This window comes from Lycium barbarum, chromosome 1, assembly GCF_019175385.1.
Source record: "Lycium barbarum isolate Lr01 chromosome 1, ASM1917538v2, whole genome shotgun sequence".
In the NCBI taxonomy this organism is placed as follows: Eukaryota; Viridiplantae; Streptophyta; class Magnoliopsida; order Solanales; family Solanaceae; genus Lycium; species Lycium barbarum.
The window spans coordinates 171,429,904-171,455,372 of NC_083337.1; the positions used below are offsets into that span (position 1 = coordinate 171,429,904).

Genomic DNA, 25,469 nt, shown 5'->3' on the forward strand with positions numbered 1-25,469 from the left:
CAAAAATAAAATCATTTTCACAAGTTGGAGGCCAACATGGAAAATGGTGTGAACTGAGTTGTGTACTTGTCTAATAATTAAAATATCTCACATAACATCTGATGGTTTCTTGACACAAGTGAAACTTTTTCCAGATTAGAGATTATGTTTATGCATAATGAGGTTAATCCTGTAACTTAGACAAAATTCGAATACAAATTCAGCTACAATGTTACATGTTGGTATTAAATAATATTAGCTATAGTATTAATTATTGCTCTGAGGTCAATGTCCTAGCTATGCATGTGACACTCGGAACAAGTTTTAATGGAGATGCCAAGCTAATGATTGCAGCCACTCACATCTCATCTATTATTACTATTATATTAAAATTAAAAGAAGACACAGTATTATATTAGTACTAGTAACTACTAGATATATTATTAGCAATATTGCATGTGTGGTTTCTGCTCCTCATGTGTCCTGTTGTTGCAAGGTTGACTTATTAAGTCTTGCCACTATGTAATACGAGATAAATATATTTCATATAAAATATTACTCCATTTGCCAAAAGAGAGAGACCGTATATGTAGAATTTTATGGATAAATTATTAGTCTTGCCATTGGAATCATCGAGCAACACAAAAGAGTTTCCCAAAATGACATTCCATTAACCAAAAAGCAAAAGAATAAAGAGAAGAGGAGATAACATTCCTGCATGCTCACAGTTGGACTTCCTTCACATTAAGATGTGTTGATTGTGATTCACAATTCGTGGATGAGTTTGTGGGAGTACGTACATGAATTTAAAGGTTAAAGTAGGCGTAGTTCAAAATACTTATTAGAAATTAGAAATTAAAGAGAAAATAAAAACAAAGAAGACAATTTCGAGTTGGACGAGTTAAGTAATTCAATTCACCTATGTAAATCCACATAGCGACCTTATATAGTGAGTGACCAGATTTGAATTTACCAAAATTAGGAGTAGCTATTTTATTTGGGATTGGGAGTATTGGGGAACAAAGCCCATGATGATTCAGGCTGAGGGCCTTTACCCAGCCGAAGCCTATAAAACCATGATTCGCCCAAACTAGTGGAACCTTGCCTTTTTATAAAATTACGACTGTTCCTATAAATTAAGTAGCATCCATCCGGCGACTGATCTCCCCGCAATCATTCACCCCTTTCTCTCTCTACAAAAAAAATAAATAAAAAAAAATCCATATAATTTGGATCTGATCGAACATGGTGGAAACGAGACGAAGCTCCTCTTCTTCTAAACGGCCTCTCTCTTCTCCCTCCTCATCTCCTCTCCCTAACGGCAAGCGCTCCAAGGTAACGATTTCATCTATTCACATGTTTGCATGTATCTGGAATAATTTTATTTGATCGGTGGGTTTTATAGGCGGCGGAGGCGTTGTCATCAACTAATGATACCCTAGGGCAGAAAACCCAGGGTGCGGTGAATGAATCTGCTGAACAGGAGGTTCGATCGGCTGATCTGCCTCCTCCTACTGTTCTCAAGTCCTCCGATGCGGATAATCAAGTGCAAGCCGAGCCTTTCGTATCACCCATCACTCTAGGTAACATTTATTCTTTGCATGTCCCTTGACTTTATCAAAATTCCGATCTTTTAATTTGAACTTCTTCTAGGTCACTCTGCGATTGATGTGGACAAGGCCAAGTTAAATGGGTCGGCATTGAATACTAGGGGCAAGAAGCGCCAGCTCAAATCTAATGTTGCGGCTGCATGGGGAAAGCTTATTTCCCAGTGCTCTCAAGTAGGTCACTCTTTCTATGTTAACCAGTAGAGAAGATTAAAATTTACAACATTTGGTCATAATTTGATGGCAAAAGTGCACAACATACTGACCATGATATGAAAAGAACAAAACTTGAAAAGCATTTAAGTTTGCACCCATTCTCGCCTTCCGCTTGTGAATTTCAGTTACTCCTCCATTTAAAATTGGATTTCTTAGTTTTCAATTAAGAGTATGTGACCTTTAGGGTTTAATAAAGGGAATACAGTCGCTCAGTATGTTATATTTTTGTTTTCTTAAGAACAGAACATGGAAAAGTTGAATCCAACGTGGGTTGGATGTAACCCTTAGGACTGTACAAACCAACCAAACCGAAAACTTTGGCTTATTTGGATCGATTTATGCTCTGTTTTTTCTGAACAAAAATAAAGAACCAAAAAATATGAAATAAGGATATATAATGTGGTGTTTTAGGGTTTGTCTTCTACCCTTATTCGCTCAGTCTCTCATCTCTTTATCATTTATTTGTCAAAATATCTCTCTACCAAGTTACACAACTCTTCGTTACCATGAATTTAGACCAGAATAACCCGATCTATAGTGAAAATAGACTGTATGCGGGGGAGTATGTCTATAGACTTTTTTTTTTGATAACCGTGGTGTCCAGGCCGGCTTGCACACTTCGACTAGTTCCACGGTGTACCTGTTACCTCCCACCAACACAGGTGCCAGGTAACTCTAATTCTGTCCTCAAAGGCTAAGAACTCACCTAGTGTAGGAATTGAACCTCAGACCTCATGGTTCTCAACCCACCTCATTGACTGTTAGGCCACACCCTCAGGTGCGTCTATAGACATTATTCGTTGAATCTGGTGACGAAATCCCGAGCATTCATCAACTCAGCCTCAATGATACAGCATATGCAATGCTTAATACCACCTATGATTTAGGAGAAATTCTCGAACCAAACATAACTACAATTGAAATCAGCTACCTGACTAAACGGTGTCCTTGGAGGCAATTCATCAACTGGAAACTCCACTCTTCAGCGAATAGAGGACATGATAGCATTGATTGGGTGTCTACAGAACAGCCCAGTTCTCACTCAGAAAAATGACAGGCTTAAGTGGGGCAGTAACAAGGACGGTTCTTATTCTGTCAAAGAAGGCTACCTGCTTCTGACCTCCAACAAGGACCTGATTGATCAATGGCCTTGGAAGCTGATTTGGAAAATCAATTTACCGCCTAAAGTCTCCTGTTTCTGCTGGGTCGCTCTAAAAAGGGCTTGTTTAACTCTGGACAACCTCATGAAAAGGAAATTTCATCTTGCTAATAGATGTTACATGTGCCATTGCACCTCTGAAACCATTAACCACCTATTCTTACACTGTCCAGTTGCTACAGATGTGTGGAATATGTTCCTCACTTTGTTTGGTTTGCAATGGGTTATACCGCACACTGTCAGGGAAGTTTTTGTCTGTTGGAGTTCTTGGAAAGTTGGGAAGGTCATCAGAAGAATCTGGTCTATGGTCCCTGCTTGCATTTTGTGGTGCTTATGGTTGGAAAGGAACCAAAGATGTTTTCATGGTATTGTAACTGCCAGCTCAAATCTCAAGGCCAGATGCCTGACTACTCTTTTTAGCTGGATTAATTTTACCCCTGCATACAACCCAGACTCTTTTTTGGATTTTATTAGCTCCTTAGTCTTATGATAGATTCTTGGATTTGCCAGCTCTCTAGACTTACGATAGGTTTTTTGTTATCTTTGTATGAGCTGATATTTCCTCCTCTTTTGTAACTATGCATCCCCTTGATGCCTTTGTGATTATAAAACACTTACATCATCAAAAAAAAACTCCACTCTTCAGCGAATAGGAGAAGCTAAATGTTGGGCTGTACCATTTTTCAGTCGAGTCACTATCCGACTATCCGACAATGTAGAAGAGGATGATTCATGTCTTTACCCGAGCTTTTACACATGAAGCATCAACCAACACATGTAATCCTCCTCTTTCTCAGGTTCTCAACCGTCAAAATTACCCCCCTCATAGCTAACCGGGTGAAGAAACAAACTTTCTCGGAACCCTAGGAATCCATACTGAGAGACGCGGGAAAGTGTGCTCCTCCCTGCCCAACAGTTTCTCATAGTAGAAATTGACAGAAAACATGCCATTATTCCCCGTCTCCATTGTGTGTACCTCGATTTTGCAGGTTTTTACATGTTTACTTGTAATCTTGTGTACATTCAATGGTGGTGTGTTCTTTAGCCTGTGCTTAAATCATATAGACATTGCACAGATCATCTTTATCTTTGCACCAAGGTCTATATATAGTGAATTTCCTTTAACGATTAACAAAAAGATCTATAGATATTGGATTGCTTTACAATAGAAACAGACCCCTACATCAAGATGGTGATTGGGAAACAGGAATGGGAAGTCTGGAAAAGCCTCTGTACAAAAGATTCTAATTTTAATAAAGCAATTTAATGAAATCTATCATCTTATGTATTTCATGTACATCCTGGAGCTTGCACCGAAAATCTAACCAACAGATGCATCTATAGTTCATCTCCTGTACAGTGGTAGCTTTGTCTTCAAGTTTAAAATAAAATACCCTATTAATTTGGAGGCCCGATATGTTATTTTAGATAAGAAGTTCTGTACGTTGCAGAAACTAACCTTCTCAAAAGTATTAATATGCGATGTTGTCATGTGTTATATTGGTGTTTGGATTAAAAATGAACAAAATTCAAGGAAATGGTTGGGCGGTATTGGATAGATGTTGAAGGATGTTGATGTTGGAGTGAAGACGACTTCAATTTGGTGTCCATGCTTCCTATGTCTCAATTCAACTTAATTCTTGGGCACAGTCCTAACATCAGGCCCAATTCAATTGGTTGTCGTTAAACTTAAGGTGGCATTTGAATTGGAATTTTTTTCTTCAAAAAGGGAAAGTGTTTGGTCTGATAAGTAATCTTGTTTGTGAAAAACAATCCAAAAAGTTATTCAGGAAAGTACAAATATATTTTTAGTTGTCTTTCAGGCTTTTGTCCAAAAACTGTTTATTTAATTAATAATATTTATTATACAAACAATCCAAACGTTATTTTTTCCACCACCTTTTTTGAGAAACAAACCAGAGAACTTCCCAATACCAAGATTTGTCCATAGGAAAATAATACTTTTTTCAAAAGAAAATTGGACATAAATGTAATGAATCATTTTAGCTTTTAAAAAAGTAGGCTGGGTCATGTCTACACATTTATGTTACTGATGAAGAACTTATGCAGTTCTATTACTTGCTTAATTTTTTCCTTCTATAATGAAGACACTAATTGACTTCAATTTGTTTCTGCAGAATCCTCATTTTGTCATGCATCGTCCCATTTATTCTGTTGGTCAAGGTCGTCAATGTGACTTGTGGATAGGAGATCCTTCAGTTAGCAAATCTTTGTGTAATCTGAAGCACATTGAGCAGGAGGTGAACTTGACATTTTTTAGATATTCTTTTACTGTTGTTTGAAGTAGTATAACTTAACTTCCTTTCTCTCCCACTTGTGACGTAAACTAACATTTTTCATTCTATTTATGTGTATGTAGAAAGGAGGTTTTATTACTCTACTTGAAATTACTGGCAAGAAAGGTGACGTGCAAGTCAATGGCAAGGTCTACCCAAAAAATTCTACTGTGCCTCTCAATGATGGTGATGAGATTGTTTTTGGCTCGTCGGGTGAACATGCTTATGTATCCTTTTTCTCCAATATGTTTTCCCCTGCTTTTAGAGTTTATATACATGTAAAAGGTGTGCATTCCATATTGATGTTAGTACTCGAAGAATCAATGGTTTCCTCTACTTACTCTTTTAGATATTCGAAAAAATCACCAATGATGACAAATCTAGTTTGCCACATTCAGTCAGCATACTTGAGGCTCATAGCGGATCAGTCAAGGGATTGCATATTGAGGCAAGGTCAGGGGACCCCTCCACAGTAGCGGTGGCATCAACCCTCGCATCTTTGTCAAGCTATCAGAAAGAGTCATCCCTTCTCCCACCATCATCTCAAAAGGGCAAAGATGTGAAACAAGGTTCAGAAATGCCAAGACTACCAGCTGCAAATGGAGTGGCAGACAAACATGATTTAGATGCTGAAATGAAGGATGCTTCTGATCATAGTGATTTACCTGGTGTTTCACTGTGTGAGAAGACTGGTGTAATATCTCCTGAAACTGGAAATGAGAACTTGAATCTTGATAGTGGTGCACTTGATTCAGTCGATGCAGAGATAGGGAAGATGGATGCAGAGTTGGGGAAGATCTCTGGGGTAGCTCAGGAATTGCGACCTCTCCTGCGAGTACTTGCTGGATCTTCTGAGTTCGATTTAAGTGGTAGCATTTCCAAAATTCTTGAAGAGCGAAGGGGACGGGAACTACTCAGAGATTTTGACCCGCCAATTTTGACATCAACCAGGCGGCAAGCTTTTAAAGATGCGTTACAACAAGGAGTACTTGATTCAAAAAATATTGAGGTCTCGTTTGAAAACTTCCCGTATTATTTGAGGTGAGCACATTGATCTCAAGCAATAAATAATCTTATTATCGCCCTTGTTGTTTTCCAAGTATTTTGATGCCTTTTTTGGTGCTTTTCCTTTCAAATGTTTCGGTGATATCAACTTGTTAGAGTGTGACTGGAGTTGATCTTTTACCTGTCAGAAAATGTATAAATGGAGTTCTGATTTTACTAATGCTGTACTATTATTAATCAGTGGGAGTTATGTGTTTATCATTTTTCTTTCCTATATATGATTGATTTTTCTGTGTCGCTTGCATTATTTCATTTCCATATCGCTTTAAATCTCTTATCCGAATCTCTTAACCTTATCTAACCGTATCTGACTTCTTTTTATGCTTTTATTGAGCCGGGGGTCTTTCGGAAACAGCCGTCCTACCTTGGTAGGAGTCAGGTCTGCGTACACTCTACCCTCCCCAGACCCTACGATGTGGGATTTCACTGGGTTGTTGTTGTTGTTGTTGTATATATGATTGATATGCATGACTGTGTGTCTTTTTTAACATAGACATGTGTCTAGATAATATGTGTATGATATTACTGTTTCCTCATATTGCATCATACGTGAACAAATAAAAAGAGAATATAGGTGCAATTGGTATATATTGCAATGCAGTACTCGTATCTTCTATTAACATCAGTACTTTGTGTTGCAACCTGTAGTTTTTTCGTTTCTGTATGGTATTTTCAGAAGTACATGTGTACTTTTTCTCCCTTTTTGTGTTGCTGGTGTCTAGTGATAGATGCAGGATGTGCAAAATGTACTTTTGGAATTTGTTTTATTGAGGTGTTTTTTTTCATGATCCATGACAGTGAAACCACGAAGAATGTTCTGATTGCTTCCACTTACGTTCATTTGAAGTGTCACAAATTCACAAAATATGCATCCGATCTCCCCACGTTGTGCCCTAGGATTCTGTTATCAGGTCCAGCAGGTAGTTTTTTTTTTTCCATATATAATTACGGAAATCTCTATTTGATATTCAATATAGCCATTAATATTACATTTTTGATGCACTGCTCACAGGTTCAGAAATCTATCAGGAGACATTGGCCAAGGCTCTTGCAAAATACTTTGGTGTCAGGCTACTGATTGTTGATTCTCTTTTATTGCCTGGTGTAAGCCTCTTATTGTACTCAACTTGTGTTGCTGTTTTTGTATGCTCAATTTCATGAAACACAATAATTTTATTGAAAGCTGTAAGGGACATTTGCGCTAAGCTAATTGATCCTCAAAAGAGAAAAAGATAGGAATCCAAATTGTAGGTCAAAAACATCATTAATCTTCACTCGGTTGCAACTTGCAATGCTGATAAGATCAGTTGAGTGTGTTTATATAACCATCGGCATTTCCTGCTATTACATCCCCCTTTGGTTCTAGCATACAACACAATGTTGTGTCACCAGAAATGCTTGTGGATACATATATTTGTGCTGCACATTTCAAAATACATTTATTTGTACTGCTGCTTGAAACTAATCGACTGCCAGTTTTCTTGTTTCTTTCCTTGGTGGAACAAGGAAATATCTATAACTTGACAATTTTCTCGTTCCCTACTAATAATCTTGAGTTCAATGCTCAGGTTTTTCAAAAGATTAAGTTCTGATATCTTATTAATCATTTTTTTACAAGTCTGACATCTTATTAATCATTGATCCTCCATTTATTGCCGATATAATATTTTAATGGGAGGCAAATAACTATAAAATCATGGTCAGTATCACCTGAAGAATTTTTGCTTTTTTCACTTGTCCTGCAGTCGAACCAGTTGGGTTTATATTGGGGTGTTAAGTGAAACTGAGAGGGTGGCACTCAAATATATATTTTTTTCTTTTCGGAAGGCAGTTTCAATCGCTGAATCCTGCATTTCATTGTTTTCTTGAACATCATGCAGGGATCAATTGCCAAAGTCATTGACTCTGTAAAGGAAAGTTCAAAGCCTGAGAGAGCAAGTGTCTTTGCTAAACGTGCAGCCCAGGTGGCTGCACTACATCTTAATAAGAAGCCAACTTCAAGCGTTGAGGCTGATATAACTGGTGGTTCTACAATAAGTTCTCATGCTCAACCTAAGCAGGAGGCATCTACTGCATCATCCAAAAACTACACTTTTAAGAAAGGTAATTAGGTGTTCCTCAGTGACTGTACTTCTGGAAGATCTCTTTCTTATGTGTGTGTCTGTACGGTAGAGTTACCATCTCAAAAGAAAAGGAAAATTGAGAGAATTGGGTTGAAGTCTTGATTTGTTGTTGTAGTTCTATCCTGAATGTGAATCTGTATTTTTGACAGGTGATAGAGTGAAGTATGTTGGTCCGTTACAGTCAGGCTTTTCTCCCTTGCAAACACCTTTGAGGTAAGGGCTTGAAGTTTGGTTAAAATTTTCTTCATCCTAGATGTTGGCTCAATAGTTCCCATTTATGCTCAATTCACATCCGACTTGCTAATGCATTTTCCGTTGTTTCCATTGGAGAATTTGATTCTTAACAGTGATGTCTTGTTCAAATTTTCATGAAAAAAAGAACATTCATGTCTTTCTTACCATATACGCGCGCGTGTGATTCCTAACAGACACATAAATAATGTGTGTGTGTTCGTTATGGTAAGAAAGAAAGTGGGTTTTTTTATGGGCCTAACAAAAGAAACAATTGGGACAGGACTATAGGATTCCCCCCTCCCTCCAAAATTACGGGGTGCAACACATGCATGTGTGTAAATCTCTGCTGCTTTTGACATTCGATATGCGATGTGGCTATTAGCTTTGTGGCTAATTTAATCAGGATAGCCTATAAACAATGATTGCCAGGAGTTAGCGAATTAATTGGTGTTAAGTGGCATAGGAAAATTAATTTTAGGTGTCTGTAATTATAAAGAAGTTAGTAGCGTCTGGTAACTAAAACCTCCTTAAAGTTCTAAGAGTAATACTGCGCATATCTAATACTCCCTTCGTTTCAATTTATGTGAACCTATTTCCTTTTTAGTCCGTGCCAAAAAGAATGACCCCTTTTCATATTTGGAAACAATTTACGTTTATGGAATGATTTACAGCCACACAAAATATATGTGCCTCATTTTACACCACAACTTCAAAAGTCTTCTCTTGTTTCTTAAACTCCGTGCCCATTCAAATGGGTTCACATAAATTGAAACGGAGGGAGTAATTGATAAGTTTTTGAAAAAAATTAATGATTAATAATGTCACGAGTTCGAACCCTAGGCAAAAACCTGGAATTTAAGTGGAGAAGGGTAGATGAGCAGGTCCATTATTCACTGATCTTTCAACCGTCCGCGATTGGACCTCGGGGATTTGTCGGTTATATATATATCTATATATATTTTGAAAGTTTATTTAAAATATTTGTTTTATGTAGGAAATAGAAATGCTGAAAGTATATTTCAATATAGTCAAATACTTTAGCAGTTTTAAGTGTAATTTTGTCTTAATATATGTTGTTACTACATAATCATTCAAACCTCTTAAAAAATAGTATGCCATTCAAACTCTTCAATATTTCCCCTCAGACTAGTTATTTTTACTTTGCAAATGTTAAAATAAGATTTGAGTATAGACTTGATTCTGAAATATGACATAACATGGTCCTTTATATAAGAAGTTGAAATATTCATGACTATTATTTTATCATGTAAGTGTGTTTAAATTTTAAACTGTTATTTAACTCTGTGGTAATCGAGTTTTGGTCTACATGATATAGTTTTCAATTTCTAACTAACTTTGAAGAAGACGATGCAAATTTGTATTCATTCAGATGTTTTATAGACAGTGCAAATATAATTTTCCGATTTAAAATAGTTGAGAGTTTCACTATTTATTTCAATATTTTGGGTCAATCAAGCAATCATATGGTATGTAAGGGCATGTAAATGCAATAAGGAATTGCTTCTGTAGGTTGATTTGTTTAGATAAAAGTATTGTTATTTTTTATCAAGTAAAAGTGGGTGTGTATATTGTGATTTGACTCTTTTCTTTATCTTGCAAATCATGGCATGCATACACAATCACAGGGGTCCAACATATGGTTACAGGGGCAAAGTGGTTCTTGCATTTGAAGATAATGAGTCCTCTAAGATTGGCATCAGGTTTGATAGATCAATTCCAGAGGGCAATGATCTTGGTGGTCGCTGTGAGGAAGATCATGGGTTTTTTTGTGCTGGTAGTTTTCTGCTACCTGGTTCATTTTAAAAGTTTCATCTATGTGTTGCCCAGCAACGTGGAATAACCGAGCATGTCTTCCTGCTGAAACTTGACCTTTTTTCTTGAACAGCTGACTTTCTCCGCCTTGATAGCTCAAGCAGTGATGATATTGATAAACTGGCCATTGATGAACTCTTTGAGGTAATTTTCATGTATTGTGGCCCCCTCCCCCCCCCCCCCCCCCCCTCCCCTTTTTTTTTTTTTGGGAATTGTATGCAATTGAGTTGTCCTTATATTTACTTTGTTTCATATTTGTAGGTTGCTTCAAAAGAAAGTAAAAATAGTGCATTAGTTTTATTTGTCAAAGACATTGAGAAGTCTATGGTGCCTGAGGCTTATGCTGCTTTCAAGATTAAGCTCGAACATTTACCTGAGAATGTTGTTGTCATAGCTTCCCATACCCAAACAGACAACCGAAAGGAGAAGGTATGTAAAGGCACAGTTGTCTTTTATTTTCTGTTGGAATCAAATTCTGGCTCGCAAGACTAATAGCATTTCCTATATGCTTTCCAGTCACATCCTGGTGGACTACTGTTTACAAAGTTCGGAAGTAACCAGACAGCATTGCTTGACCTTGCCTTCCCAGTATGTGAATCTGCTTATCTCTTTTATGTGTTCTTTTTCCCTCAATTACTTGATCTCTAGTTGTTTTCTCCTTCTAATGCAAGGAGGTGTGTCTGGCCTATAGTAATAATAAAATACACTTTACGTTCATAAAAAAGTTACCTGCGAGGCGATGCGTGGCCCTTTCTTTTCCTTTTCTGTCTTCTGTATTCTTCTGTCTTGTTGAGTGGTTGTGGAGAGCTGGGTTGTAACTGGGGAGACCTTAAGATGACATCTACATACTCTGAAGATGCATTGCATTATTTTAACATGGACTGCCTTTGTTTTGTTGTTTTCCCGTTCAGCACTATGTTAATCAAGATTATTTACACTAGCGTTTTTGACCCAGTACAAAAACCTCTTTTTCCATCATGATCTATAGTTAAGGAGTTACGGATACTCGGTCTCTTTACTTTATTGGAATTGGCTTTTTGTTGAAGCTTCAAGGCTATTTACTTAATCATGGATTGCATTCTAGAAGCATATACACTGGTAAGATAACTGATTTCAATGCATTGCAATGTCTTCGCTTTTTCCAGGATAATTTTGGTAGGTTGCATGATAGAAGCAAAGAAACTCCTAAAACGATGAAGCAGCTCACCCGTCTTTTCCCCAACAAAGTTACCATACAACTACCTCAGGTAAATTCCTAGTTCATGCATACTCTTGCCAACTGTAAATACTGTGATGGAAGCATTTAGTATGTGTTTTATTGTGGCAGGATGAAGCATTGTTATCTGACTGGAAGCAACAACTAGAGCGAGATAGTGAAACTTTGAAATCTCAGTCAAACATCGCAAGCATTCGCAATGTGAGAGCTCCTTCTGCCCCAGCTTAACGCACCTTGAGTGCAAATACCTTTTTTGTCTTCTCCTTTTATTGCTTTTTGGCTGTATAATACAGGACTGTTCATGGACGATTCCTCCCCTATCCTCAAATTCTACGGGATGTTCTTTGAAGTTCTCATGGACACTGTCATTTATAGAACCATGAAACATTTCTCTAGCATACCCAATTTTCATTTTCTTGCTGTTTTGTTCTGGATATCACCTCATTCCACCTTCTTTTAGGCTTATCTCTTTTCAAAAGAGCTTAGGTTAATTGATGAATGTTCTCATCTTTTCTGTCTATTGGAGATTCGCCAACTATAATGATTTTGACTGTACCTTCAATTAATCGACAGATTGAATTATTCGAACTGTTTGTCTTTTCAGGTTTTGAATCGTATAGGAATTGATTGCCCTGACCTCGAAACTTTATGCATAAAAGATCAAGCATTAACCAATGAGAGTAAGTATTCCTTGAAGTTGGGCTTTTTATGTTTGAAACTGAAACATGATTATAATATGTTTTCATGTTCTCCTTGTGTGTGATAGGTGTGGAAAAGATAATAGGCTGGGCCTTGAGCAATCACGTTATGCACAAATCTGAATCGTCAGTAAAAGAGGCCAAGCTGGTTATCGGCAGTGCAAGGTCAAATTAAATTTTACTGTCTAATTCATAATGTTGGAAGATGTGCACTATTAAGTCCTCTTATTTTCCTACTTTGGGCAACTGAAGGGTTCTTCATGGTTTTTCTGGGGGTTGGCAAAAGGAGGCATCGCACTGACGTGTTTTTTATTTGATCTGACAGCATTTCTTATGGAATCAATATTTTGCAAGGCATCCACAATGAAACAAAGAGTCTTAAAAAATCTCTTAAGGTTAAGTATCTTTTTTTCGCAAATTTAATTTGTCAAAAGGTTGCTATTTGTTCTGAACTTCTTGAAGCAGAGTACTAATGCTTGAGTTTTCAGGACGTGGTTACTGAGAATGACTTTGAAAAGAGACTACTTGCGGACGTAATCCCGCCTAGCGATATTGGTGTTACTTTTGGTGACATTGGAGCACTGGAAAATGTCAAGGATACTTTGAAAGAATTGGTGATGCTACCACTTCAAAGACCTGAATTGTTTTGTAAAGGACAGCTGACCAAGGTGAAAATATTTTGTTGTATATATGGATCCAATTTTCGTTGGACTTTAATTTTTTCTCTTGCCATAGGGGGTGGGGTTTGTTGAAACATGTTCATCATTTATGCACTTCTATTTCTGAAGAAGCTATCATGTACAGCCTTGCAAGGGAATACTGCTTTTTGGCCCCCCTGGTACCGGTAAAACAATGCTTGCAAAAGCTGTTGCAACTGAGGCTGGTGCGAACTTTATTAATATATCAATGTCAAGCATTACTTCAAAGGTATGTCAACTTTTTCTTGTTTGTGTGTTCCCATTTTGTCTTTTAAAGCCCTTCCTTTAATGCCTTACAACTTTTTCTTGATTGTAGTGGTTCGGTGAAGGAGAGAAGTATGTCAAAGCAGTCTTCTCATTAGCTAGTAAAATAGCGCCTACTGTTGTTTTTGTTGATGAGGTTGGTAAAATTTACTTTGTATTTACCCTCTCGAATATAATGATGTTATAGTTAAAGTATCTCCCACATACTTATCATTGTGTATAAGTGTGCGCTCCTCTTTTAAGTTGAGAATGTTGCTCTTTATCTTATATGTTATGTAAATGTAAATGCCATTCTCTTTACAGCAAGTCATCTTTTGCTTTATTAAAAAGACTGTTGTTTACCCTCCTCTTACTTCCATTCTTCTGGTCTATTAGGTGGATAGCATGCTTGGAAGACGAGAAAATCCTTGTGAGCATGAAGCAATGCGGAAAATGAAGAATGAATTCATGGTGAATTGGGATGGCTTGCGTACAAAGGACAAGGAACGAGTGCTTGTACTTGCTGCAACTAATAGACCATTCGACCTTGATGAAGCAGTTATTAGGAGACTTCCACGAAGGTAAGTTTTAACCAACTAGTGGCTTTTTACCTGATCAATCAGAAAAGAGAAGGGGAAAAAAGAAAATTCGCGTGTTACTAGTTTATGTGGAGTCATAACTTTTAGTGCTCTCTGTTGATGCAGGTTGATGGTAAACTTGCCAGATGCTCCGAACAGGGAGAAAATTTTGAGAGTTATATTGGCTAAGGAAGAGTTAGCACCAAACGTTGATCTGGAAGCTATCGCAAATATGACTGATGGGTATTCCGGGAGTGATTTAAAGGTCTGGTAGATGATCCTGTAGTTCTATATTAATGGACTTTCTAATGTATTAGAAGTTTTAACGCCCCAATGACTGGTTTTCCCCCCTTACATTTTCTATGATATCAAAATTCACGCTTATCAACTTCTAAATTTCCATCCACAGAATTTGTGTGTCACAGCTGCTCATTGCCCAATTAGAGAAATTTTGGAGAAAGAGAAAAAGGTCAGTTGAGTGAGTTCACTCTAGTGGTTTCCTATAATTCTGTAACCTTCCAACACATGGTTAAATTTGTGACTTCAAGCTCTTCTAACTCTACTAGCTCTTTTCATAGTCCTTCAGAGATTAGTAATGTTGGCTTTATTGGAATCAGTATCATCTTGTCTTACATACTGTCATTCGCTTGTCAAGTAACTGGGATGTAACTTTGGCTTATATGATTTCAGGAAAAAGCATTGGCAGTTGCAGAGAGCAGGCCAATCCCTGCATTGCATAGCAGTGCGGACGTTCGTCCTCTTAACATGGATGATTTTAAATATGCACATGAACAGGTATGTTTTATGGCTTTTGTGATTATTAACATGATACTTTATGCTTACTTCCTCAGTCACAAACAATCTTGTTTGAATTAGTAATTGCTTTTTTTTTTCTGACAAGATAATTAACTGACGAGTAAATGCTTCTCTCTCAACTTTTCTCATATATCCTATTCTGCCTAGCCTCTTGCAAATTGTCGATGTCTTATAGATATTATTAAGTGCCAGATCAGTTTATCAACGTATATATTGGTTGGTGAGCCCTGGCAAAGGTCAGGGACTTGTGACTTGTGTCACAGGTTCGAACCTTGCACCATTCGAGCCAAGTCTGGTATTTTAGTGGAGAAGGGTAGAGGGGTGGACGACATTATCCCCTATTTCGAAGGCTGGGGTTTGTCCCACGTGTTGGCCCTAGATGGATTTCTCGGTCATAAAAAGAAATATTCATTGGTCAGGGGTGCAGATTGATAACCATGTTGACTAGTCAAGTCTTGTTTATCTGTCAAATGTCAGTGTTTGCTGCTGAATAAGTACTTTGAAATGGATTTTTGCGTGACTGAATAGAAATTTTGGAGATCACAATTGATGAAATAGCTTGTGCTGTCGCGCTGGTGTCTTGTATGTAAGCTGAAAAATCAGCAGCTTCTCAAATTGATACATCCCTTGTTTCCTAGTCACCTTTCTTTTTTCGCCAAACGTAAGCAACTTTGAAACCATGTGAGAAAGATGACCTTGAGTCTAACTCAGCCCCAAAATCTAGCTTATGATGTGTGACCACACATCATCTACGACCATCCTAAGACCATATACAACTCATTTCTCAACCAATAATGTGGGACATTTAACATTTCCGCACACCCAGGGCTGAACTTGCGTAACATGGTAGCCCTCAACATTAGGAAACTCAACATAGTGGAAGTTGGTAGACGATTGTTCTTAGTGTAATGCCTCATCTAGGCCAGTCTAAAGCCTAGGCTTCTATAAAACTAAGCTCCTCCCTTTTATCCTCGTAGTTACTGTGCTTGAATGCTACATTGTTGATGTCTTGATGACCTCTTGCCTGGATGATAATGAACTGGCATGTATCCTATATTTTGATTTTGTTTGATATGACTTTCCATGGGTCTTCCTTGGGTTTGGCCTATCCCTCTACGATCTTCTGCATTCTTAAAATGCACGTTCCTTTATTTTCCTCAGCTTTTATATAGGTAGTTTGTCGTAAATAGTCAATTTCGTTTGCCTCGTGGGATTGTTCTTACAACTTAGGCTCTGCCTCTGCAGTTTAAATATATAAGCATGATTATCTGATCATATGGCCTTCCTGCCAGTGGTAAAACTTGTTCTTGGAATTAGACTAAGTTCTAAGGTTCTCTTTTATATCCTCAACCATAAATATAGCTATTCTTCACTTTCCACGCTCTTCACATCCATTAGATGCCCTGCTACATGGCTTGATGTTACATTTTAGCTTGTTCGGTAAGATTAATGGTTAGTGTATCAATTGGAACATAACTGTAACTATTACTCCCTCTATCTCAATTTATGTGACACACTTTCCTTTTTAGTCCGTCCCTAAAAGAATGACACCTTTCCATAATTAGAAACAACATGACTTCAAATTCTTCTTTTACCCTTAATTGAAATGATTTATAGCCACACAAATGTTTAAGGTTTGTTTTAGACCACAAATTTCAAGAGTCTTCCTTAAACTTTGTGCTAAGTCAAACGGTGCCACATAAATTGGACGGAGGGACTAGTAGATTAAGCTTTATCATCAGAGTAGAGTAGCATTGAGCATCATGCATTTATGAAGGAGCTTCATGGCTTGTTGCATGTTAAAATGCAGGTATGCGCTAGTGTATCATCAGAATCGGCAAACATGAATGAGCTTCTCCAGTGGAATGAATTATATGGAGAAGGTGGATCAAGGAAGAAGAAATCTCTCAGCTACTTCATGTAGAGACATTTTAACTGTATAGTTGCTTTATTTATCTAGTTCTCAATCTACCCAAGATGGTAGCAGCGGGACCTGCTTTCATGGAAATCCATCTCAGGTTCCCCCGAGTCCAACGCCCCTCCCCTCTCGCTAGTCAAACGTGGCCCATGTGTATCATAGTTAGTTTTATAGGTATTTATCTCAGCAAGTGCAGGTTATGAAATATCTTTCCGAAGCTTGTCGCCCAATTTTCACCTTATTAGGTCTCTGTTCTGTATATACAAATTGATTTATTTAATAAACATACCCATGGTCTGTTTCTCTCTTTCCTTTCTTGAATCTTGTGAAGTTTGTTTCGCTGTACGATGCGAATGCCGACTGAAGGAACAAAAGATATATTTGTGCATGACAACTTCGGGATGGCAATGGGCAGGAAATCTCGCCAGTGCTGTCCTGCTCCATTTAAGTGTGCGTCAATTGCTTCGGATAATTCATTTGTCAAATTTACACCAAAGGTTTGCTAAAGTAATTCCACAGAAAGGAAAAAAAGATGCTGAATTTTTTTTTTCGGAGGGCCCCCAAAACGAGAGTTGTTGGTATTTTACTAACCTACAATTTGTGCCTCGACATTATTGAATCTCAATCATATTGGTTGGGCGAAGCATCTCATTGAGAAGATGAATCCTGTGATATCTCAATCTCAAGAACAAGGAGAGGGAGCACTAATTCCCCTGCTTTGCTTCTCTTAACGTGATGTGATGCCAACATGACAATTGCATTAACCACTGTGTTTTCTGGCTAAAAGTTTCTAATTTCTTGTTTCATTAACACCGAATTAGAAGATCAACTTTTAACATAATAACCAGTAAATAACTGATACTCAACCTAAGATAAGTAAATCAATAGGTTTCTCTCCTATACTGTTTGCTCTAGTTTGTGCATCTGAAGTAGAGACGAGCAGACAGAAGATAAAAGAAAATTCTATTTGACTAAACAAAATGGGTTCACAATTGGAAAAGACAACCTCAGAGCCGGGGAGGCAATTGATTTAAGCTTAATATTAATGGTAGTCAAAGTCAATCCTTCTAGCAACAGGAAATAAAAGAAGGAAATCCCACTCCACGGGCCAGGCATGGAATTGAAGATTTGTTACTCTCACTGGCCCATTATATATACATCATTTTAGCTTAAAGAATTGTCTCAAAATATTTTAGAAATTTAAAATTAAAGTTGATAATTATTTGTAACTATATTCGTAACATTAAATAAGGTGTTCTTTTAATTTTGGTCAATTTTCTCATAAATGGGGTGAGTTAGTAAATTTTTATAGTGAGCGTGAAAAGAACGATTAAAATGAGACGGAGGGGGAGTCCTTTTCAAGGCTAGGAGAAACAACTCGCGATGGACGAAAAGGTCTAAAGATAAGACTGACCCAGAAAATGTCTCTAATTAAAATTTGTAGCGCAGAAGCTTGTGCACGTCGCTGTCTGTATGCGGGGCTGCTATGCCTAGAGTACATAACACGTTTCGTTTATGCTACAGTATTAGTTAAAAAAAATCCATTTTTGATTTCCCAGTTGGTACGCCGACGACAAAATCACATAGAAGAAGAGAGAGGTTTGTGTTCTTTTCTGGATCTTCAAGTTTGTTTCTGCGTTTCAAAAAGAAAGGATGGCGGAAAAACCGGTGATGGTGGTGGGGATGGATGACAGCGAACACAGCTTTTATGCATTAGAGTGGACTTTGGAACACTTCTTTGGTCCTTCACCTCCTTTCAAGCTCCTCCTCGTCCACGCCAAGCCTACTGCTACTTCCGCCATCGGCCTCGCTGGTCCTGGTATTCTTTTCTTTTTGTCTGTATATGAGCATCGAATTGTATTTATATTTCCCAAGTAATATTTTTGCTGCAGGGGGTGCTGATGTTTTGCCGTATGTGGAGGCTGATTTGAGGAAGATCTCTTCCAGGGTTGCCGAAAAAGCTAAGCACATTTGTTCTGCTAAATCGGTATTCAATCTTTCCTTCAATCATCTTTTCATTTTAGAATAAGTAAGTGGACCTTTTCTCTTTATGAGGGATTTCACTATTTTGATTTTGCTAGTCTTGTGAAAAACCACAGCTACAGAAATGTAATATGATTATTTGCTTCCTATGAACACGAATTCACTTCTCCTAAATGTTTCTTCTTTCATAACAGAATGCAACTCCACTATTTTTCCCTTTCTTACAAACCCAAATATTCCTTCAGCATTAGATTCTGGGTATAACTTTTTTCATTAGGTCATCAAGTAGTATTTAGAGGTGGCATGTTTTCATTGGACTATAATATAACTAAGCAAATCTCCTATTCTTTTCTAGAAAGAATAGTTGTCATCTTCTAGCTGGATAAATTGTCAAAACTAGCTCCAAAACTGATCAGTCATCTCCAATCTTATCACTTCTCATTTTTTATTGCATATTTTGCGAAATTCACAGTTTATGCTAGCAGTTTTAGTTCTGCCTATGGGCTCTGCATCTGTATCTTCTCATTTTCCCCTTTATTGTTTTCAGGTAAACGATGTTGTAGTTGAGGTTGTGGAAGGTGATGCTAGGAGTGTCTTGTGTGACGCTGTAGAGAAGCATCACGCCTCTATGTTAGTTGTTGGTAGTCATGGTTATGGAGTTCTCAAGAGGTAAACTTTCTTTATTCCACATATCTATGAACCTATCTCTAGTTTCAGAAATATTATTCCACATGGTCACATTGTTCTCTTGTTTGGCTTGGGATGGAAACCGACTAATATTGTACTTGAAACATTAATCTTCGCCTAAAAAAATGTAAAGTTTGGTGCTTAGCACGAGTTACTCTGCTCAAATTACACACCCTCCTGCTAATCAATCAATCAACTACTTCTTAATACCATATTTAGTTGTGGTCATATGAATCTTTTGTATCCATTCTGTTTTTTATTGAAATCCATTTCAATTCTATTAGAGCTTCTCCAAAACTAAAAGGTCACGCTATCTCGCACTTTCTCTATTAAGACATACAAGCTTCCCACTTCTTCCTACTATAAATTATGAGAGCATTTTCTGGTAATTATTTCTTAATGCACTTTTTCCTGCAGGACTGTCTTGGGAAGTGTAAGTGACTACTGTGCTCACCATGCCCATTGCAGTGTGATGATTGTGAAGCGCCCAAAGGTCAAGGCTTGAGATATATCTGATTCGTTTTCTGAAAAAGTTCTAGAGTTTATTACTTTGTTATGGATTTCTCCAAGCGGAGGACTTGGTTGAGTGTGTATTAATTATTGTTTGACCCTGTAACCATATCTATATATTTTCCAATGTAAAAGTTCTGCCATGTAACATTTATTGTGGATAAGTTTCAGACTCTGAATAATAATTGATGTCTTGCATCAAAGAAAACTGACTGTGAATGCAGTGGACCTTGGCAGCTAGTGAGCCAGCCTCATCACAAATAAATCTGATTCTTTCTGTCCATTATTGATTAACACAGGTTGAATACGTAATGCTTTCATGGACAGAATCTAATTATAACAATAATTCACCCAGATAAACTCTTCCAGTTCTTCATACCCTTTTCCAGAGCGTCTGTCAGTTGTCAAGTTCAGATTATCAAATAGGTAGACTAGTTCTTAGTCCTTGCAAGGAAAATTTTCTTTAATTGATACAAGATGGGATCCATGCAATGGCTGGGAATGCTCTTATGCGCAAGCAACACTTCAGGTACGCAAACTGGAAGATGTAGACTTCCATTCTGGCGAAAGAAATATCCTAGCTTTTCGCCAGAATGGAAGTCTACATTTTTTCCCATGTAACTCCAATAATGCCTACAGGTACGCAAACCAACTGACCACTTAGAATACATCGCAATTCAAACTTTATGATTCTTCTTTTTCAAGTATTGACACTTGGACGCTGCAGACTTTGTATCCCATGTACAATATCATGCCCTTTTGTCATGTCCTAGGATTCTCATGATCGGTACCTTATTAAGTTGCTTTTCCAAGTTGTGAACTAAAATGATAGTCGAGGCTTTCTTAAATCCACAAAATCAATTATTTCACTATTGGGATTGATCTGTACCCTGTGAACTAATGGCAAAGTGAAAAAAACATATCACCAAAAAACAACAATTTTAGAAGGAAAAGTCAGCTGATGGATTTATTGTCTGCAATGATTGAGAAGAAGATACTTTGTCCGCAATTACAACCACGATGTACTTATGAAGAAAATTCAGATTGAGAAGACTTTGTCTGCAATTACAAGATCTACAGAAGATTTGCAACATTTTCCCTTTAAGAAATTGGAGTACCAATGTTGAGAAAGCTTTGGATATCTTCTTAAATTTTTGTCGTCCAAATCCACGTAGTATAGGCCAAACCCTGATTTATATCCATCCAATAACTCCAACCCATCCAAGAACGACCATGAGAAGTAGCCTCTGACATTTGATCCATTCCTAGTATAAGTGTATAACAAGGGATTGAGGAAATAAATGTCCAACATGTTAGAAAGAACACCCAGAAACACCTAATATAATTGTTAGACTGTTCAAAAGCAAATCACTCAGTATGTGAGAAAAAGAGACATCTTGATCAATCTGTAGAGTGTGAAGATTAACTTCTCAAACATGCAAGTTCAGACCAAAGTTCATTTTCATTTTTAATCCATCTTTTAACAAAACCAAACACATAAGGAACAAGTCTATAGTTCTGCCGTCAATGACTAATAACAAATGTTCCATGTGGGAGGGGCTTACCTCACAGCATCAAGCAAATTCCTGATATAAACATGCATATATTCTACTCTACTCGTATCATTTAGTGTCGCGTTTCGTGGTGTCATCTGACCTGTCAACATAAATCATGCTAAGCTTCTAAGAAAACGTTGGTTCATGAGGTTCAAAGAGAGTTGTCAAAGCCTATAAACCAACTTTCATGTACTCAAAAATTCATATTGTTGAGAGAGAGAGAGACGCACCGTTTTCGTGAATGTAAATTGGCAGGTTGCCACAAGTTTTCTTAAGGTGCTCCAATACAGCTTGGAGACCCGGTTGTGTCACTGGAAACTGAGTCAAAACAACTTGTGAATAACAGATAAAATAATGGTAAGGTTTATCAAAGATCATGCACGTCGCAAGGGTCAGGTCTCACCTCGCCTTTTGGTGTATCACTAGCTTGCTCAACTGTTTAAATCAGAAAACCCACCAAAAAAAAAAAAAAAGAAGTAAGAAAGAGATAAGTTAGTCAGTTTCTTGATACAATCAGATCAATAACAGAGAAAGATTGATGACAGCAACTAGAAAACTGGATTGGTCCCTCTCACTTGGATTTTCTAAATTTATCTAGATCAGCAAAGACAACTATGATCTTCAAATGCCAAATAGATGAACGTAACTCTATTCTGGTAGCATCAGTCACTTACATACAGTATGTGCTCCTGAATCGGCAATGAAGTCCCTAAAATATCTTTCAAGGGCATCCGGCCAGTCTTTAACTCCCAATGTATTATAATGGTTTAGGCCTATGAAGTCAATTGCACCCTTAACTTGCTTAGATTCTTCTCTGGTAAAGATGGGCATCCTCGAGCCGACCCTCCTCTTCATTGTGACAGGATAGTCTCCAAATATCAAAGGACTGGTAAACCTGCAGTGGAGATGAAATAAAATGAACCAAATAAGCACAGCCACACAGTTAATAAATATGTAGTTCCTTAGTGCAGAGTATCTTAGATTTGAGGAGTTGTTATGTTAATAGGCCAACAAAATTGTGCTCTTACCAACCCAGGTAGAATTCATAAGCTCGCAGAGCTGCAACTTCATCAGCTGTTGCATTTGTATGAGGAATAAACCGATATGAAAAGAGATTTAATCCAACAAAACCATGTTGAGTTGACTGCATTGCAACATATGTTAGTAAACTTTTTTTTTTTGGTTTTGGGAACACAGTATACTCACAAATTATTTGGAAATGAGCTGAATGATGATACCTTGTAATTTCTCTTGTACAGTCTGAAAACAGATGAATGAGTAAGCAGCATATTGTGAGCTGCTACGTATGGCTCGGTTGAGGAGTTGCCTCTAGAGCAAGGTCCAATTCCTAGAGGTGGGGAACAACGCCCTGGGGGTGTAAATCCTATATCATAACCACCCAAAGCGAATACATTGGCCTCGTTCACAGTAGTCCAGTGCAAAACCCTATCACCAAATTCCTTGAAGCAAACATCCGCATAAGCAGTGAAGTCCTTGCTAAAGGGGGAAAATATAAACTGAAATCAGTCAGATGTACTGGTATCATCCACTTGTGGAATTATACTGGGTATGTTGTTGTATGTCCTATTTTATGAAGAATTATAGGTGGAAAGGATTCAGCATACATTATATTTTGACTTAGCCATCCACCGTATTCATCTTCAAGTACTTGTGGTAAATCATCGTGACATAGTGTAACATGTGGTTGAATTCCTACAAGTTTATTATATACAATAGCATAACATGGAGCCCATTAGCCAATTGTTTGATGTACTATGCACTAGCACTTTGAAAGTGCGATTTCAGATCTCTTAACAGCAAGAAATTATATTCAAAACTAGTGTACAAGGAAATGTATTAACCATGACTGACGAGTTCATTGATGAGATTATTGTAATACTGCAATCCCTTTGGATTGACGGGACCCTTTCCATCTAAATAGAACAAAAACCAAGCATGAGAAGAAAGAAAACACGAGTATATGATAATGTAAGGTTTTCCTAAGCAGTGGGATTGTGGGATAATAAAACTTACTAGGAATAAGTCTCGACCACGAAATGGAAAATCTGTAGGCTTCTAATCCAGTGTCTACCATGAGCTGTACATCTTCCTGGAACACATAATTTTCTAAGGGAATCAAATCAATCATTAATTTATGTGAACTCGAAGTTGAAACCATTTACATACCTTGTATTTGTGGTATGCATCGACAGCTACATCTCCATTGGCTCCATTGTATGCACCTGGAAATTATAAAGTTTTGGTGATATTGGTCATGGCATGTTTTTGGTCTGTACACGTGGTTCTTTATTTTTGTTCCTTTGTTTAGCGCTGCATTGATGGCAAACTGAAGCCGACAGCAGGTTGGCTCATGGCGCTAAACTTGTAGCAGTAAAACCAACTACTCAATTTATGTCATATGTTATACTATCAGGATTGTCTAAAAGGTAATTGCAGATAATTTTATAAAATAAGCATTGATTAGCTATTGGAGTCAATGATTAGTCGGTCATGATAAGTTAAGATGCATCGTGTAGAAATTTAGTTGGATAAAATTATGCAGCAGTCGCATTTAAAATTTTATTAATCCTTTTAAGTTTTCCATTTACTCATTCAATCAGCATACTTCTTATAACATCATTCATTTATCCGGTTTTTATCAGATAGTGAAATAAAAAACTGATTACGTACTACTTATCATTTATTGTGAGGAAAAGATGAACATTTTCGCTTGGAAAAGAAGGGAGGGGGAAAATTATTTTAAAAATCCTCTTGTTTGGTTTCAGGAAAACGTAAGAGTAGCAGTACTTAATAGATAAGGAAAATGAAAGAAGAGATTTTTTGGGTTCATCGAATTTAACAGTACATAATATGCTAGATTCAATAGTTCGAATAAGCATAAGGGTGCAGTTAGTTCAACAGAAAACAAACCAGCATGAGAGAAAGTGTCCCAAATGCTAGGCATGCGTCCATCTTCAAGTGCGGCCCCTTCAACCTTCAAATATGAGTATGTGTTTGTGTGTGTGAGTATCCATTTTAGAATCAACCTTACATATATCTGTGTTCACTGACCTGATAAGCAGAAGAACCGGAGCCGAAAACGAAAGCAGCAGGGAAGTCCTTTCTGCTCAAATCATCATCATTGGCACCAAACACTAGAACAACAGAAAAGTGCACTAGTGCCACCAAAACAAGCATCACTGGACGCTGCATCCTTCTCTATCTCATGCCTCAAGGGTTGGTGTTTATTTGTGGAGTATCTTATTTATTTATTTGTGAACTTGCGAATAAAGTAGCTTCTAATGAACATGTGGCCAATCTCTGTGTGGAGAAAAATGGGTTAGCCCAAACTGGCACGACTCTGTTATCTAGAATATGGCCAGGGACCATCCCACTCTTCCTTTTCCTCCTCCTGAGGTGGCTTTCCGAATTTGGTAAATACTACTCCACTAGTAGTCTTACATATCACTCTTTTACTTTTTGACATTGTGAACCGCGACCGTAGGAGGAAATCATTAGTTGTAGATTAATTCATCCACTTCAATGATAACAAATCGATTTGCCAAATCAATTCAAACGCGGAAAATTAAAGAATACAAAGAAAATGGATGAGAAATAGAGGGATAGATACTTGACCCGAATGGGGCAAATCTTATAAACAAATTTAGGTATATTAAATTTAAACCCTTCTAATTTGAATTCAAACACCCAAAAGAAACAAAGCAATTTGAATCAAGGCAAGAAGTTCACTTGAAATCTACGAATAAACAATCTCCATGAATTCATTGGAAATAAAATGTTCTATAATCAATAATGGAATCCACCATCATTCTAACACTAAAATTAAGCTAATCCTAGCTAAACAATCTATCACTCAAAGAGTATCTCCTATCGTCATCACAATTCAAGCCCCCTATAAATGAGGTAGATCCTCCTACTTGTACTGCTAGGAAATTAAGAGACAACTAGCTATAACATATTTGCCTTAACGAGGTAAGAGACCTTCTTTGGCTAGTTGGGATGTTGACTTGGAATTCGAAATGTTTCTTCCTT

The 25,469-nt window shown here is 37.4% G+C and overlaps 3 protein-coding genes across 4 annotated transcripts; 2 read left to right on the plus strand and 1 right to left on the minus strand.

The window, feature by feature from the left end:
- The first annotated feature begins 1,075 nt into the window (after positions 1–1,075).
- Positions 1,076–16,987, plus strand: LOC132608500 (uncharacterized). The gene is made up of 27 exons (XM_060322420.1): positions 1,076–1,314; positions 1,385–1,562; positions 1,633–1,760; positions 5,100–5,222; positions 5,342–5,485; positions 5,608–6,299; positions 7,122–7,243; positions 7,336–7,427; positions 8,204–8,426; positions 8,596–8,659; positions 10,327–10,475; positions 10,587–10,657; positions 10,775–10,942; positions 11,030–11,101; positions 11,659–11,760; positions 11,841–11,930; positions 12,334–12,409; positions 12,496–12,592; positions 12,753–12,822; positions 12,916–13,095; positions 13,232–13,354; positions 13,442–13,525; positions 13,765–13,949; positions 14,073–14,211; positions 14,356–14,415; positions 14,637–14,741; positions 16,573–16,987. The coding sequence occupies exons 1-27, from the start codon at positions 1,225–1,227 to the stop codon at positions 16,684–16,686; spliced, it is 3,741 nt and encodes a 1,246-aa protein (XP_060178403.1). The 5' UTR covers positions 1,076–1,224; the 3' UTR covers positions 16,687–16,987.
- Positions 16,988–18,114: 1,127 nt separating this feature from the next.
- On the plus strand, positions 18,115–20,068 carry LOC132608542 (universal stress protein PHOS34-like). The gene is made up of 4 exons (XM_060322423.1): positions 18,115–18,499; positions 18,573–18,667; positions 19,211–19,332; positions 19,768–20,068. The coding sequence occupies exons 1-4, from the start codon at positions 18,334–18,336 to the stop codon at positions 19,853–19,855; spliced, it is 471 nt and encodes a 156-aa protein (XP_060178406.1). The 5' UTR covers positions 18,115–18,333; the 3' UTR covers positions 19,856–20,068.
- A 731-nt stretch (positions 20,069–20,799) lies between these two features.
- LOC132608516 (beta-glucosidase 11-like) lies at positions 20,800–24,762 on the minus strand. Of its 2 annotated transcripts, none has more exons than XM_060322422.1 (13): positions 24,489–24,762; positions 24,348–24,411; positions 23,604–23,659; positions 23,451–23,526; positions 23,279–23,350; positions 23,042–23,129; positions 22,655–22,913; positions 22,445–22,560; positions 22,091–22,311; positions 21,820–21,851; positions 21,647–21,734; positions 21,426–21,516; positions 20,800–21,107 (listed from the first exon to the last, which is right to left on the minus strand). In XM_060322422.1, exons 1-13 carry the CDS (start codon positions 24,627–24,629, stop codon positions 20,900–20,902), a joined length of 1,512 nt encoding a protein of 503 aa, XP_060178405.1. In that variant the 5' UTR covers positions 24,630–24,762; the 3' UTR covers positions 20,800–20,899. The 2 variants fall into 2 exon arrangements, with proteins under 2 accessions (XP_060178405.1, XP_060178404.1); XM_060322421.1 differs by having other exon boundaries at positions 20,800–21,125; positions 24,489–24,758.
- Between the last annotated feature and the right edge of the window lie 707 nt (positions 24,763–25,469).

Excerpts from the sequence above, each read along its gene's own strand:
- LOC132608500 (XM_060322420.1), top strand. The coding sequence starts at position 1,225 with ATGGTGGAAACGAGACGAAGCTCCTCTTCTTCTAAACGGCCTCTCTCT. Across the intron at positions 10,476-10,586 it reads TCATGGGTTTTTTTGTGCTG|CTGACTTTCTCCGCCTTGAT; the intron begins GTAGTTTTCTGC and ends TTTCTTGAACAG. Across the intron at positions 11,102-11,658 it reads TGCTTGACCTTGCCTTCCCA|GATAATTTTGGTAGGTTGCA; the intron begins GTATGTGAATCT and ends CGCTTTTTCCAG.
- LOC132608542 (XM_060322423.1), top strand. The coding sequence starts at position 18,334 with ATGGCGGAAAAACCGGTGATGGTGGTGGGGATGGATGACAGCGAACAC. Across the intron at positions 18,500-18,572 it reads CATCGGCCTCGCTGGTCCTG|GGGGTGCTGATGTTTTGCCG; the intron begins GTATTCTTTTCT and ends TTTTTGCTGCAG. Across the intron at positions 18,668-19,210 it reads ACATTTGTTCTGCTAAATCG|GTAAACGATGTTGTAGTTGA; the intron begins GTATTCAATCTT and ends TATTGTTTTCAG.
- LOC132608516 (XM_060322421.1), bottom strand. The coding sequence starts at position 24,629 with ATGCAGCGTCCAGTGATGCTTGTTTTGGTGGCACTAGTGCACTTTTCT. Across the intron at positions 23,527-23,603 it reads ATGCATACCACAAATACAAG|GAAGATGTACAGCTCATGGT; the intron begins GTATGTAAATGG and ends TATGTGTTCCAG. Across the intron at positions 22,561-22,654 it reads TGTACAAGAGAAATTACAAG|TCAACTCAACATGGTTTTGT; the intron begins GTATCATCATTC and ends GTTGCAATGCAG.